The 16692-nt window shown below is 35.6% G+C and overlaps 1 protein-coding gene across 2 annotated transcripts in view; it reads left to right on the plus strand.

The window, feature by feature from the left end:
* Positions 1-16692, plus strand: part of ARHGAP15 (Rho GTPase activating protein 15) — a 604592-nt gene that overhangs the window by 461943 nt on the left and 125957 nt on the right. For both annotated transcript variants that reach the window (XM_020288414.2, XM_020288413.2), the window contains exon 12: positions 8896-9030. In XM_020288414.2, coding sequence (XP_020144003.1) covers positions 8896-9030 — 135 coding nt within the window. The remainder of the gene's footprint in view (positions 1-8895; positions 9031-16692) is intronic.

Consider the following 16692-nt stretch of genomic DNA (forward strand, 5'->3'; position numbering starts at 1 on the left):
TTTGTAAAAGATATCTATTGATTTCCACATGCAATAAACCATTTTTTTTTTCAGAAAAAAAAAAAAAAAAAAAAAAAAAAAAAAAAAAAAAGTTATCATCATCAATAATTGCTAGAAATTTTCTATTCATTTTGATTATCTTTAATTGGTAACTAACAGATGTCTTATTTGGGGATAAAATGGTTTCAGCAAATGAGAGTAGCTATGTCTTAATCTACCAGTTTTGTTTACCTTTTATTTCTATTTTCCTGAAGAAATATTTCTAGACAGAAGAATTCTAAGTTAGCGAAAAGCCAAGTCCCTATCCTATTCAGTGTTACTGTTTCTAACCCCACATATACCAACAAAATAGTAAGGGGAATAATAAAAGCCAGAAATTATATTCGATTCTGGAAACATTTGCCAAAGCCTGACTGACTAACAATATATTGTAATAAATTTTCTAGTAATGATATAACAAGCCTGTACTAGCTTCTTTTCATGTATTACCTCATCTAATTCTCACACAAAATTAGGAATTTTCCTTTGAGAAGCTCTCATTTGACAAGTGAAGAAACCAGAACATTAGGCAAGCTCTCTATATATGTGAACTTACCTACAATAGACATACTATTTGTATATGGGCATTTATAGGACTTAGTTTTATTTATTTCCTATATATCATTACAAGATATGTTTTGACCTGATCCTCTGCTTGACACTTACAAATGTAATATAACTTGAAGGGAACAAATAGCAATGGTGTTGAAATTTAGAGTCAATGTGAAGCAAGCTTTCAAAAATGACTTTGTTGAAATTTAATCCTACGGATTCTCTACCCTTTGGAGTATGTAATGTATGAAATCATCCATGGAATTCAAGCAAATTCAGAATCTGTTTGGAGAAGACGGTCAAATAAAAAGAACGATTGTGTATAGTGTCTATAGAGTACAAAAAAGCCTTTGACTGAATGGTAATAAGAACAGTGTTGGAAGCTCTGAGTAAGAAAGGAATTCAAGAAATATATATTGGTACCATGAAATGCATCAATTTTTTTATGATCCTCACTCAAAGAAAAGTCAGTTCATTTTTGTTGTTGTTGATGTATCTGAACAGGACTGCCTCTTTTCAGATGCCTTGACATAATATCTAAAAGCCTGCAGAAAAGCATCATGTCAGTAACATCGTTTTATAAGGTAGCATTATGCATGGAGTTATGACGATGAGAAGATGTTTTATGTTATGCCATTATAAATTAAAAATGCACAAAGCAATGACACATTTGTTATACTTTCCATCTGTGGTGCTTGCTTCACAAGTTTCAGTTGTACCTATTTGTTATGTTATTATTTACATTCAAATGAAATCTGAGGAGAAATAAAAATAAGACATTCTTATTAGTGACTCACTTCCTGTACTGGAAATAGTATAAGACTACTCTACCTCCTTCCAAAAGAGTAACTGAAGATATTTCATATTATCCTGTGATGTTTGCATACCTTGGGCTTCTCAAATGACTTCCAAAGTTATACATACAACACGAAGCACATAGAAAGCAAGCCAATGTGGCAGGCCAAAATACCCCATCAGATATTAGGAAATAAAGACTTTTTTCTTTTCTTTTAAGTTTTAGTATCTTAAAAAGTTTCTGGTTATTTTCTTACTTCCTTCCTCTTTCCTACTTCAAGGAGTCCACACAAAACTGGGTTTTGTAGACCAAGTGGTAGAACCACCCATTCTGGACACAGTTCCAACTATCTCCTCTTAAAGTAACCATTTCCAATATAAGATTCCTAATAGCTTCCTGAGCGTTATGGTGATAAATTGTAAGGAATAAATCTCTTTGATTTTGAAGTACAAAGTTTCATATTTAAAAACCATGTTCCTCCTTCCTCTTTGATAGGTATCATGGGCATGGACAGTTGATTTGGCTTGCACTGAGTTCTTCCTGAAAAAGTTTTAAATGTTGTCTAGTACTTTGAGTCTCAGGCTGTAGCCAAAATGAAGTATTTCTACTCTAGAAGTAGTAGATGGAAAAAAGAATGAGTAAGAAAATGGTAATCATGATTTTATTCTTTGTCTGGAGGCTGCACTAAAAGGATTCTGCATGTGTGTAGAGCAAATCACTTGAAATAGGTTGAGCCTGAATAGTCAAGCAATTTTTCAACTAATTCCAGCTTCAAATCCTTTCTCTGAATACAGGCAATTATTTTTATTCAAATGGAATTACCTAAACAGCTATCTCTGTTGTTCACTGTATTTTGCAAGTGTGGCATAGTCCTTGTGTTGAGAAAATGTTTAGATATGATCCAGGAAGATGACATCGTCTTTCTCTGCTTAAAACCGTTAGGCATTATATTAGTTTGGTTGGGCTGCCAGAACAAAGTACCACAGATTGGGGGAGTTTAAACAACAGAAATTTGTTTCCTCACTGTTCTTGAGGCTAGAAGTCTGAGATAAAGGTATCAGTAGGTTGATTTCCCTATAAGGATCTCTCCTTGGCTTGTAGATGGCCAATTTTCTCCAGCGTCTTTACATGGTATTTTTTTCTCTGTGTGTGTCCTAATCTCTTATTATAAGGATACCAGCCATATTGGATGGGCCCATATGACCTCATTTTACCTTAATCACCTCTTTAAAGACCTAATCTCCAAATACAGTCACGTTCTGAGTTACTCAGGGTTAAAGCTTCAATATATGAATTTGAGGGATGGGGGTAAGGGGACACCATTCAGCCCATAGCAGGTGTAATGCACATTTGGGGGATGATATTTTTGTTCTTCAAGTTTGTCCTTGCTCATCCTCAAGGTCAAAAGAATCTTATTCAAGGGGCCAGAAATAAGATGTAAAATGTCCAGAACTTCATCTATATTCACTTCAGTGATATTTCTGAGCACCTGGTGAAGCCCTCTCCTTTGAGAAAAATAAAGCAGCCTCAACAGCTGTAGCTTCAAAACGCACAAAGCACAGTGCCTGGTACCTAGGCTCCATTCAGTCTAAGTTTCTTTAATAAAAATAAAATGAATAAAAAAATTAACTGGCCAACTGGCCTGGTTTTCTAAGATAGTATCTACAATGAAGTCTCATGTTATAGTCAAGGTGCCATAGGAAGGAGCTTTATTTAGCTAGTACAGCACAGAAAGATGCTGCTTTTGACACAGGGTTTATATTACTGTGTTTGAGAATTTGGAACCTCACTAATCCACCAGAAATCAGATGAAACTGTCACTTTAAGGAGGTAGCACAACAGGAAAGGTTGAGCTAGTCGAATGATTCAACCAACTTCCTTTTGATCCACTCCTTTCAACGCTGAACTAAAAATCAGCTGTACCCTTATAAATAGTGTTATTTTATCCACCTTAATATCTAATCTTCCAGTTTGATTTTATGGCCTAATGTATTATTATTTTTTGGATCGATAGTTCCCCTGGCATCTCTTTCATTCATGATGTGACTTTCATGTACCCAGCAGGCCTTTCAGATAAGGGTTCCAAATGGTCATCTGCGCTGGAAGCAGATACCACATCCTTTATGAGAGTTTCACAATGTAATAGGTTCTTGTCACTGTATTAATGAGATCAGAGCTATTCTCTCTGTATCCTGGGAAAGTTGGGGTGTCTTTTCTTATTTTTTTATTGGAAAAATAAAAACAAAAGTTGGAAAGATGCTTTAAAAGTGCCATGGAAAATATTACAAGGTAAAGAAGTACTTGTTTTTTAATATACAAAAAAAGAATTATCTCTTTATTCTTGTGTTACTGTTCTATTCTGGGTAGTCCAAGTACAGCCACATTTCAACCAAGACTAGGTTAAAACAATTTGAGTCCAGTTAAAATAAGCCCTGATATTGCAAGTTCTGGTTATACCAATCTACAGAACAATACATAATATATGAAGAAGGTGGTTGGCAATTAAACTATTAGTGATATTTAAATGCTCCTTTTTCTTTGGGAACTACCATTGACTTAGAATGGCTATCAAAGGTCCATTTTTCAGTTCTTCTTCTTAAGGAAAATTCTTCCTAATAGCTGTTGTCAATTGTTTTCTTTCAAATGTAATTTTTTAAGCTTCATATAGATAAGTTTTTACTTAAAATAAATAAATAAATAAAATACACTAAAGACCCTCCAAAAAAGGGCATTTCAAGACAACCTCAGCCAGGCGCTGTGGCTCACGCCTCTAATCCTAGCACTTTGGGAGGCTGAGGCGGGCAGATCGATCAAGGTCAGGAGTTTGAAACCAACCTAAGCAAGAGCGAGACCCCGTCTCTACTGAAAATAGAAAGAAATTAATTGACCAACTAAAAATATATACAAAAAATTAACCAGGCATGGTGGTGCATTCCTCTAGTCCCAGCTACTTGGGAGACTGAGGCAGAAGGATTGCTTGAGCCCAGGAGTTTGAGGTTGCTGTGAGCTAGGCTGATGCCATGACACTCTAGCCCGGGCAACAGAGTGAGACTCTGTCTCAAAAAGAAAAAGAAAAAGACAGCCTCGTTTAGATATAACATTTAGGTGTATTTTTTGTGACCTGATAAAAGTCACATAGGATTTGGATACTGGAGCTAACCTATCTTCAATTCTGTTTATATGCTAAAGCTTAAAAGCTAAAAGCCATGACCAAAACGAATTTAAGATAGCCTAATTAGAGGACCAGGGGAAACTAGCACAGATTATGAGTATAAAGATTGTGAGGGATCTTGATTCAACCAGACTTCTTCCCAGGGTTGGACCCCAGTGTGAAAAGGTTTTGTTGATCCCATATGACAAACTGCATCACACTGAGATAAAACCTCTAACACAACCAGAATGGTTTACAATGCTTGCTCACTTTTTCCATTGCCTTAGTCCCTTATATATTTTCCTTTTTCTTTTTCTTTTTTTTTTTTTGCCTTTATTCACCTTCCTCATTGTGATGATATCTTGATATGTTTGACTTTTTATGCTTTCCAAATGTTTTTCACATACTATTTCCCATTGGATACCAACAACTGTCCTTCTATCTTCCTCTCCCAAATAAATAACTAGATATACAATGAATTAGTGGTAAACCCAGGCCTGGAATGGATGTTTTATATAATCTCTTTTCCACTCTATCTTATTTCCTCTTCACCCCATTGCTACATAACAATTTGCTCCATCTCTGCCCCTTTCCTAATTCAGTTTGTTTTTATTACCAATTTGTATTATATCTGTTTACATAAGAATCTGTACCTTTTATAAATGAGTAATTACCAAAGACCAGAGTCAGTTTATAGGTAATAGGATAGCCTCAAGTAAGACATTTAGGGATAAAATGTGAAAATTACTATCTTTGAATAGTCAATCAACTACCTCTTACAATCACTGTTTATTTGCTTTTTCCCTTTCTGCTTCTGCCAGCCAAGATTAAGTCTGAACATTGTGGTTTTGAACATATTGGGGGCTTTCTGGCTCCTTATCCTGCTTTTGTCACTTGTCAGTCTTGGGAAAGTTACTTAATCTACCCATGCCTCATTTTCCTTATCTGTAAAATGGATATGATGATAACAATAGCATCTTCCTCATTATCTTAGTGAAATAATTAAATTAGATAATGAATGTAAAGCACATAGCATACGCCCTGGTACAGTATAAGCACTACCTAATTGTTGGCTATTATTTTTTCTTGCAAAGTGCCGTGAATGTGTTCAGAGGAATTTTGTTCTGTAAAAGGTTTTGATTTTGTCAATAATAATTACCAGCTCTTAAGTTCATATTAAGGATATCTTAGTATGTGTGTATCTAATTTTCTAGTTCCCTGCCCACCTAAGGTAAACTTCATAAATCAATATTTATTAACTACTGTAGACTCTTACCGACTCCATTATGGTGGTTCTCAACCAGGAATAATTTTGCACCATGGGAAAATATTTGGCAATATCTGGAGACTTTTATTTTTAATCGTCACCACTGGGAAGTGCTACTAGCATCTAGTGGGTTGAGGCCAGGGATACTGCTAAACATCCTAGAATGCACAGAACAGCCCCCACCACAGAGAATTTCCAGCCACAAATGTCAATAGTGTGTCACTATTGAGAAACCCTGCTCTATTGGAGAAGGAAGCAGTATAAGACAACATCACTGTGAACAGTCTAGTTAGACAATGGTTACCAAATAATACTATTGTTTGTAATGATGCCAGTTAACACTGGGTTAGGTTAGATATGGTTAGTTCATCTTGAGGATTGGTTTGTTTCATGACAAAGTGTGTTATAGGACATAACTGTATGTTTAGACAGACCACAGTAGTCTTGAAAAATATGCCTTAAACACTCTCTGGTTTACAAGGGGTCTTAACCTTGGTTGATTATGAAAAACTTTATATAAATCTTAAATATTATATTTCAAAAGACACCAACTACCTGCCATATAGCTTAAATATATGGCAAGCTGCAAATTATTTTTTTCTTTAAATGAAGAATACATTGGTACCTATAGTAGTAATGTTGGTTTAAGCCACACAAGTTGGTATTATTATGTGGTATTTTAAGTGGACACAATCAAATGGTATTTTGGTTTGATAAATTTTCTTTTGTATACATTGAAATATTCCATTTTTATGTTCATTTGAATTAACTTATATTTTTGTGGAGGTGACTAATATCAATTGTGTTTTCTTATAGTTAAGTAATATTTGTTGTCGTTGTTGTTGTTTTCTTGCTCAAGATAAAATCATTCTCTTTCTTACCTGGTAAACACTTCCTTTAGCCATCTCAAACTCATGAACCACAATGGCATTTTGTATTGGATTTCACTGATAAAATTTTGGTAGAGATAGGGGTGTGTGTGTGTGTGTGTGTGTGTGTGTTTAGGTTTCCACTTAAAGTTCAGTGCCAAAGCTACAGTACTTATACATTTTCTAAATGTGTTTTAAGCAATAAGTTGTACAACATTTTTAGAACATGTGTTAAGCTATTTCTCTAAGAATGAAGCTCTTAACAAAACATAAGCACTCTGCATGAGATCTTAGCAGCAAAGTGCTTAAAAGATAAAGTAAGAATTGGTACCATGGGAAGAACACCAGCTGTAGAGCGCACAGGTCCATTATGAGAAGTATGGTAGTGGGTAGGGAGAAAATGATTTAATCAGGAGTAAAACCAATTTTATTATAAGGGCACGCAGGGGGTGTGGCACCATAGTGAGAGGGACATTTCAAAATATCTGACAGATTTCAACAATGTGAAAACCCCGTTCTTTAAAGTGACAGTAAACCCCATCAGGTCTCCCTTTTTGATGCTATTGTTAGCAGTTGACTGTTTAAAGCTGGCCTGCTAAGATGCTGTCGGCCTATTTCAATAGTGTGTAGCCAAATAAAAGACTAATTGTTGAAATACAATCAATCAAAAATGATTGCAGGGCAGAAAGAAGGTCTCCTCTGCTGATTTTGTTGTGGATCATATTATTGTGTTATGATTGAGGTAGGAATGAAGACTGAAAGGGAAGAAGAAAATAGCCCATCTGAAATAAACAGATCCACCTCCATTTCTTCTCTTTGCAAACATTCTATTGAGCAGGAACGTCACTTACCAGTGCTGGAAATAATCGTTCATTTTGAAAAAAAAAGACCTGATAGAGATTTGGGCTAATATTTTTAAAAGGACATGAACACTATTAGCAAAATAGCCCACGCAGAGAATTCCTACAGTGACAATTCTCAGCTTTTCTTGTATTTTTGGTGCAAAATGCTTCTCTGCATTCATAAAACTGACACTGAGGGGGCACATGAATGTGAGTCCAAGACATTAATAAAGAAACAAAATTCCAGTTGACCAATACCTGTTAAGTGCTTGCCAGGATTCTCTGCTTTTCAGTTAATCCCCAGATCATCTAAAATGGCTAGTTTTAGTTTTTATTAAGCCCAGAATCCATAATCTTTTCCGTGTTGCACATTTCAAAAGACAAATCCTGTAGATCAACAGCAATGCCTTTGTGCCTTGCTCCCTTTTAATTGTATGTAAAGTTGTCACTTTTTAGACACTAATACAACCACTTCTTGGGTAAGAATGACTCCAGACATTCATATTGAGGGTGAAAAGGACAAAAATAATTGCCCAGCACACTTTATTTGTACTAAAACTTTCATTTTGTCATTTACTTCCTTTAATATTTCAACATCTCCACTCACTCAAGCTTCAAAAGCAAACATTTCTGTTGTTGCTAAAAAGAGTTGGTAAGCACTTGTGGTTTGTCTTTAGTGTGTTATCATTTTTGACAGCTTTGCATAGCCTACGTAGGCCAACAGGGGTCTGTCTAATATTGTTGCTGGGCATATTTTCCTCACTGAGATGAGAACCTAAAAAAAGATATTTTTGAAGCAGTAAGAAGGAATTAATATCCTTTTCTCACTCAGTATTCTATTCCTTGCTGACTTTATATTCCGGCAAAAAAGGGAAAAAAAGTGTTACCCATTATTCCCTTGTACATAGCAAGGCTAACACATGTAAAGCAATAACTCATTTTCTATTGCCATGTTTAGCATATGTCTCCTGTTGGCTCAGCAAGGCCTTTAGGCCGGTCCCTTGAGCCGGCCATCATTGGCAACTCTTAGCCCCTCGGCCTCAAAACCAAATAGCTTTGAATCATGTTGAGCTGTGATGCTAATTTTCATACTGATGCATTATGGGAATAAATGTATCTGACATACTGTGTCAATGGCACTGTCTCTTTGTGTCTCTTGTTTTTTTGTTAGCTGCATTCCTACAGATGGTATTCCATTGAAAATGTTCCCTTCCTACGGAAAAAGGGGGAAAAAAAAAACCATGCACAGCACCAAACCTCTAGGTACAGAAGGCTGTTAACGGTTGCTGATGATAGTAGGCAAACATTAACATAATAATTAGTGTCTTGTAATTGTTTCATTAAAACCAGTTGTTCCATTTCTCCTCGTGTTTTCCCAGAAGAGAAGCTGAATTTGGACGACAGCCAGTGGGAGGACATCCACGTTGTCACCGGAGCACTGAAGATGTTTTTCCGGGAGCTGCCTGAGCCGCTCTTCCCTTACAGTTTCTTTGAGCGGTTTGTGGAGGCGATCAGTAAGTACCCCACAAAACGAGCAGTCGGTAGAATAACCTGGCATCGTGAAATTATTAAGTAAATAATAAGAATGATGATAATAATAACCATGGGGAACAGATAATTTCCCCAATGCTCCATATCTTTCGTTTTAGGTTTTGTTTGTGATGGCTTGTTTTATTTCTGGCCCTGCAATATTATCTGAGGTTTTGTTTGTTTTTTTTTTAATTAAGAAAAAAAAAAAAAAGAATATGGCATCCTACATGGGGAGGGGCAATTTAACTAAGCTTCCTCAAGTGAAATTGTACCTTCTCATGGAACCTGTTTAAAGGGATCACCTTTTGCATCCCTAGTGTCTGCATTTATACTTTCAGAATTGCAATGAGTTTGAGTACAGAGAGATTTAGAAAAGGAACGTCAGTAAATTAAATATTACATTACATTAAATATGTGTTAAATCCTCAACTGAGGCATCACATTCTCTTGGCTTACTCACCCTTCACTCACCAACACTAGTAAATAATCAGCTACAATTTGCTTATGAGCAGTGTGAATATCAAATTAGGCAATGGCAAGTTTTTTTCTGTTAAACTAATGACTTTTTTGGGGGGAGGGGTAAGTTATATCTCTTACCAACCCATAGTCAATGTATACTCTATGAAGCTTCCTTTCCTATTATTTTGTTATTCATAAAACACACACAAACACATTCACACACTTAAGTAAAAATAAATGAATGAATGAATGAATAAATGAAATGTTTTCCAAATGCAAGGGTCCTTCTGCTATTGAGTCTTGGAGAAGTAACTACTAGTACGTCTTTAAGTTTAATATCTCAGGATATGCTCACCATAACTGTGACAGCTCAGAAAAAGTGTCCTGGCAAGCAAGCTTATTTAGGAGGAAAAAGAAAGAAGAAAGAAAGGTAAAATTAAAAAGCTTGCAAGCCTGGCAGGAGCTTAATTAAAGTCCCAATGAGACAAATCTCCAAGAAAAAAATGCTCTACTTAGGAGGTCTGATCTTGGATGTCTATGTGTGCATGTGCAGTGTTCCCATTGGTGGGAGTATGCATTTGGGGGACCCATGTTAGAGAATAGCCCCCCAACATGTCCTTTTATTCTGTATTTTCGTTCACAAAAGTCTTCACACTTGTTTAAAGCTCTGGCAAAATGGTATCAAGAAGAATAAAGAACAGGTTTTTTCTCCCAAGGTTTTTCTCTTACTGTCTGCTCACAATTTCAGATTTTGTTGCTGCTGTGGCTGCTGTTGTTGTTGTTTAATGTAGTAACAGTATTCTAATTATGAGTTTTTAAAGATGAGGCTGGAGCTCTTATCCCTTGTCATGACTTTTCATTTCATGAGCCTACCATTTCTCAAGAAGAGCAATATTTTACTAATATAATTCCCAGGCTCTCTTAAACCTCATTTAAAAACAAGGAAAAATAAACAAGCAGGCATTTCCATAAGAGCTTATTCTTGGAACACGCAAGCATGGCCAACCTAACTCAGGATGTTAAGACAGCAGTCTGGTAGGAAATTGGAGGGCCTTGCATTTGGGTACCTACCTCTGTGCACATTTAAAGAAGTTGTGCAGATTTCACCTCACAATCTCCATACCTCCCAGTGAGGATTATCTCATTTGGAAACATATTTGAATATGTTCTGATTTGGGGCTATAATATAAGATAATCCATCATTTAAATTTCCTTCCGTTTACTCAGTTCTAAATAAGTTAGGAAAGTCATTCTTTTAGTTTAAGAGTAAGAGAAAGCAGGCCCTCAGAACCCATGTAAAGGTATATATCCTTTGAATTTATGTGAAGGGTAGAACCATCTCTGGGATATCCTAGACTTAAGTCCAAATTGGACAGACTTTCAGAAATAAAGGCATGCTTAGAACTGAACAAGGCAGAATTGAGGCAGGCAGCATGCCACTGGGACTAGTGGCTACGGCAAGAGTTTCTGCTAACACATAAAATGGGTTATGATGAGAATGAATGAGAAAGTACTAAAGAAAGTCCTTTAAAATGTAAGATGCTGTACAAACAGTGCTAACAGTGTTTCTCCAGATGAGCTTTGTGTGAGAATGTAATTTGGAAGAGAAGAGACAGTAGAGTATTTCCTTCTTTGCACAAGGCAAGGAGACTCAAATGAATGTTCATGTCCCACCAAAATTTATATGTTGAAATCCTAAGCCCCAAGGTGTTGGTATTAGGAGATGGGAGCTTTGGATGGTGACTAGGTCATGAGGGGACAGCCCTCATGAATGGGATTATTAACCTCATAAAAGAGGCCCTAGAGAGACCTGTGTTCTCCTCTACAATGTGATGACACAGCTAGAAGTTGTTATCTGTTAACCAGAAAGCAGGCCCTCTCCAGACACCAAATCTGCTGTTGGCATGATCTTGGATTTACCAGCCTTCAGAACTAACTGTGAGAAAGACATTTCTGTTGTCCTGTTGTTTATAAGCTACCTTGTTGATGCTAATTTATAGTAGCCCAAATGGATTGAGACACTCAGCAACTTTGCCTTAACTAACTCAGAATAGTAGAGTGCCATTATTTTTTCAATATGTAAAACAGAGGGACTAATCAACAGGGTAATGGGGCTGAGACATATGTTATGATGTTGGACAGAGACATTACTAACCCATGTATTTTTGGTATAACCTTGCAGTTAGTTCTTGTGTTATAAACTCAGGTTAAACTCTAGGTTGTAATTCATATTTAAATATCCTTAGGCAATGGGAGAACATTCACCTAGTTCCTCAGCAGTGGTAAAAACCACACCAGAGGAGATACTTTTACACCATTGTACATCAATTATACTAAAAAATTAAAGAACATTCATATTCAGTCCCAGAGGGCTTCATCATGGCTCTTGTTGCCTCTTATAAAATCTATACAGTTAGAAGCTCAACAAGTCCACTCATGAGTTATTGGTTTTATAGGGAAAGAGACCAACCAGGTAAAGTAAATTCGCAGGTGGGTTTGACCATATATGCTGAGTCTGGGCCTCTTTGCCCTCAGACCCTTCTCCTTCCCTATGCCCTAGGAAGATTGGCCAGCACCTCTGCAGGTGCTCTTGAGGTGCTGTCACAGCCAAGGGAAGCTACTGGCAGGAGACAGCAGGGGAAGGGGAAGACAAAGTCTTTTCTGCCTGAGGCTCCTCCCCCATGGCTTCAGCTTCGACTGGACGAGCCCACTCTGGTTCCACCTGGTGATGCAGACCCTCCTTTCTTTCCCCCTCCAGCCTGCAGGAGGTAGCGGCTTCCCTCTGTGGCTAAATTCTTGCTTACCTCACTCTTCCTTATCTGGCTCTCAGCTTCTTCATCACTTGGGTAATCAGTTCTCTGCATCAGACTGATTTCTTCTGTTGGTGTGAATACTTTGAAGAGCTTTCTGTTGTTTGGTTAGACACAAGCAAAACACTATGCCAGTCAGTGTCACAGTTCATGTTGTCACGTTATTTCCCTTTTCTCTTGCCTTACCCACAAGCCTAGTTTGTGAATCCTTAACATTTTTATTTAGGCCCAAATTGAAAGATCTGTTACCTTTTCATGGCCACCTCAAAAGGTGGCTAGAACAAAAGGGATTTTACACCCAACTGCAGTGTTTTGCATTTGAGGAGGAAATGTTATTTCTAATACAAGCAATTAATGACTACTGGTGCCATTTGAATTACTTTATTTCTCATTATGTTTGAAAGTCATCATTACATATTCCAGAGGACTGAACAGAAGGCATTTACTTTTGAAAATAGTTTCTTTTTGGACCAAAAGCAAACATTAAAATAATAAGACCCTGCAATTGCCATAGTGATCCCCTGTCTGTTAATACTCATTGGGGTACAAACAAAAACACGAGAGATTGTTCTATGTTTCAGAATCCAAGTACTGCAGCTATTGATCTGAAATTCTATACTCGAGGTCAATCCAATTGGGTCACCTGCAGGTTATTTCATGGGGATTTAACCCACTGACTGCAAGGACTTAATTCCCTGGAAATGACTTGTGCTGAAGGCATTATTAGTATTGTAAATGTGAACTTTGTAGAAAAACATAGCCATAGAATTTTATGATAGGTGATGCAATCTTGTAGCTAGAGGCCTGAAGGGGGTCTAGACATTTCCAGTAGATCTAAATCCTAGGAAACATACTAAGTTTACCTCTATTCTCATCTTTTTCATTCTGGTAATTCTACAGATCCAAAGGAAAAAAAGACAACAAGCAGTGTCTTTTTTTGTTTTAATAACTGCATTTTTCCAAAAGTCCCTGGGAAAGAGAGAGGGGAGAAAAACTCATTGCATTTCTGATAATTGTCTCGTTTAATCCTCGTAATAACAAAGCAGGAGATATTGGAGAAATGGAAAGATCATGTGGAAAATAATTTCTAATTCATAAAGTTACTATGAGAATTAAATAAATGAACATTTTTCTTATCCTATATTAGGCCCTCAATAAATGATTTAAAAATAGACTGGATTTTTTAGAGGAGTCTCAAGTTCACATAGCTCAAAAAATTAGACTTAACTTTCAACTCCAGACTTTAAAACGTAAATACTTTCTGTCATCCTACATTGCCACAAGGAGTAACTAACTAGCTATTGCCAAATACCTGCCTGTTATATTATCCTTTATAAGACTTATATATTCTATATCATTGTGTTTAACACCACAAATAATTCTTTCTTCTTTTTTTAAAACTGAGTATATATTAAATTAAATGTCAGAAATTCTAGTATAGTAGTTTTAGGTTGGAAATAAAGAACTATCCAAGAGTGAGCAATGTTTCAATATTTATCACTAAATATTAAAAGCATTAATGCTTTAAATGTTGACTTCTCTGAATATGTTGTGTTTTTATAATTTTTTTTAAATTTCAGAATATTACGGGGCTACAAATATTTTGGTTACATAAATTGCTTTTGTACCATTTGAGTCAAAGTTATAAGTGTGCCCATCCCCCAGATAGTGTGCATTGTACCCGTTAGGTGTGAATTTACCCATCCTCTCCACCCCCTTCCACCTGCTTGATTTCCAATGAATGTTATTTCCATATGTGCACATTAAGTGTCGATCAATTAGTTCCAATTTAATGGTGAGTATGTGTGGTGTTTGTTTTTCCATTCTTGTGATACTTCACTTAGAAGAATGGTCTCCGGGCCCATCTAGGTTAATACAAGAGGTATTAGTTCACCATTTTTTTTTTTTGTTCCATGGTTTACATATATCACATTTTATTAATCCATACTCTGAGTACATCGTTAACCCTGCATTCTGATTTCTATAATCAGTTGCTCACCCATCTCCTTTTGAAATTCATTTAGATGTACACAACGTTATTTTCATGTTTTACATGAGTAACTATTAGTTTAATTGTATTAATATTCTTTTTTACAATTATTTACTTATATCCAATCGCAATGCGTAACAAACGGACTCTTATGGAAGAGGTCAGAATGGAAAGCAATGGATCGCACCCTATCACTTCACATCCCCAGGCCTAACCAAGAAAGGAAACCCCATTTAATAATTTTAATTTTTATCTCCCCTAGTGGTTACTTTCATAACTCTACATAGTGTCACTAATTTTGATTTATCAACCATGGATACCTTTTATTACCGAATATGAAATATTAATTTATTCCACTCCACTCCCTGCAATATTTAGTAGTCGTGTTATTGTAGTTGGTTGAAAAATAATATGCTTAAACCTCTATTTCTCATTTCATTGACATTCAACAGTATATGCTAACTCTTCCCTTTGCAAGGTGAGCCTATTCTCCTTTCTGCCCTTTCCTTCATCTCTCGTTCTTGATTTTAATTTTGGTAATTTTTAATCATAGAGGATTTTTTCTAGCTCTACTGAGGTATGTTTAATATAGAATGAACTTCACATTTTAAAAGTTTACACTTTTAATAAATTTTCTCAAATGTGTGCACCACAATCAAGATAATGAACACATCCATCACTCTCAAAAGTTTCCTCTTGATCCTTTATAATCCTCCTTCCTTCTCCTCCACACTCCCCTGCACCCCCTTCTCAGACCACCACTGATCTGCTTTCTGTCACTACAGATTAATTTACATTTCTTAGAATTTTATATAAATGGAACAATACAGTATTTTCTTTGGGGGAGGGGCTTCTTTCACTCAGCATTATTATTTTGAGATTTATCCATGTTGTTACATTTATCAAGAGTTCATTACTTTTTATTGGTGAGTAATATTTCATCATTTGGATAAAACACAATTTGTTTATCCACATATCTGTTGATGGACATTTGGGTTGTTTCTAGTTTTCAACTATTAGAAATAAAGCGTCTATGAACATTCATGTACAAGTTTTTGTATGGACAAATGCTTTCATTTTCCTTGGGTAATTCTTAAGAGTGGAAGAACTGGTTCATATGTTAGGTGTATTTGAACTTGTTAAGAAACTGCCAAAATGTTTTCCAAAGTGTTGTTCCATTTTTCAATTCCTGCCAATAGTGTATGAGAATTCCAGTTCCCTCCCATTCTCAACAGTACTTGATGTGGTCAGTGTTTTTAATTTTAGCCATTCTAATAAGTGTCAAGTGGTATATCATGTTTTAATATGCATTTTACTCATGATTAACGATCCTGAGCATCTTTTCATGTACTTATTTGTCATTCTATTATTTTCTGTGGTTAAGTGTCCCTTCAAATCTTCTATCTATTTTTAAAATTGGGCTGTTTGCTTTTTTTTACTGTTGAGTTTTAAGAATTCTTTTATATTCTGGATATGAGTTTCTTATTAAATATATAATTTGCTGATATTTTCACCCATTCCATGGCTTTTTTTTTCCTTCTTTTAACATTGTCTTTAGAAGAGCAGACATTTTTAATTTTGATGAAGTCCAATTTATCAATTCTGTCTTTTGTGGATCATGCTGTGCCTTCAAGTGCACTAGTATTATTTTCTTCAACATGTATTCTGTTGTTACTTCCAGCCAGTGAATATTTTTATCTCAGCCGTTACAGTTATTCCTAGAACTTTGCATCTTTTTAATGTATTCCATGTCTGAACTTAAGATGTACAATTTTTTCTGTAGCTTCTTAAATTTTTATTATTATTTTTAATTGACACATAATAATTGTACATATTTATGGCATACAATGTGACCTTTCAATACATGCATACAATGTTGTAATGATCAAATCAGGGTATGTGAGTTTGCAGTTGTTGATTTGTAAGTTTCCAAAGTTGCCTTTAGTGTGCAAAAATAATGACTTTTCCTCCCACTTCTGAGCAATGTCCCATATATTTCCCACTATAGGAATATGATCAATGCTAATTCCTTGATCTAAACAACCATATGGTTGCAATATCATCTCCTTTGTCATCTTTCTCTGTTTCTCAGTAAGTAAATATTGTATATAATAATATATAAACATTATATAAACATTACCTATCTAGTATTTATTATATGTTGTGTTCATTTTGTATATGTGCATCTACATATACATATGTATGTATGTATATAACAGAGATTAGGCAAGCCAGTGCTAAATGGAGATAGTAATGATGTTACAGATAAGTCTTTAATTTAAAGGCTGCAGTCACATATTTTGAAAACAGCATTTATATTAATGCCAGGCTTTTAAAATGCAGATCAATTAAGCAGTAAAAAAAAAAAAAAATGTGAGAAATGGTAC

Source organism: Microcebus murinus, chromosome 8 (genome assembly GCF_040939455.1).
Source record: "Microcebus murinus isolate Inina chromosome 8, M.murinus_Inina_mat1.0, whole genome shotgun sequence".
NCBI classification, from domain to species: Eukaryota; Metazoa; Chordata; class Mammalia; order Primates; family Cheirogaleidae; genus Microcebus; species Microcebus murinus.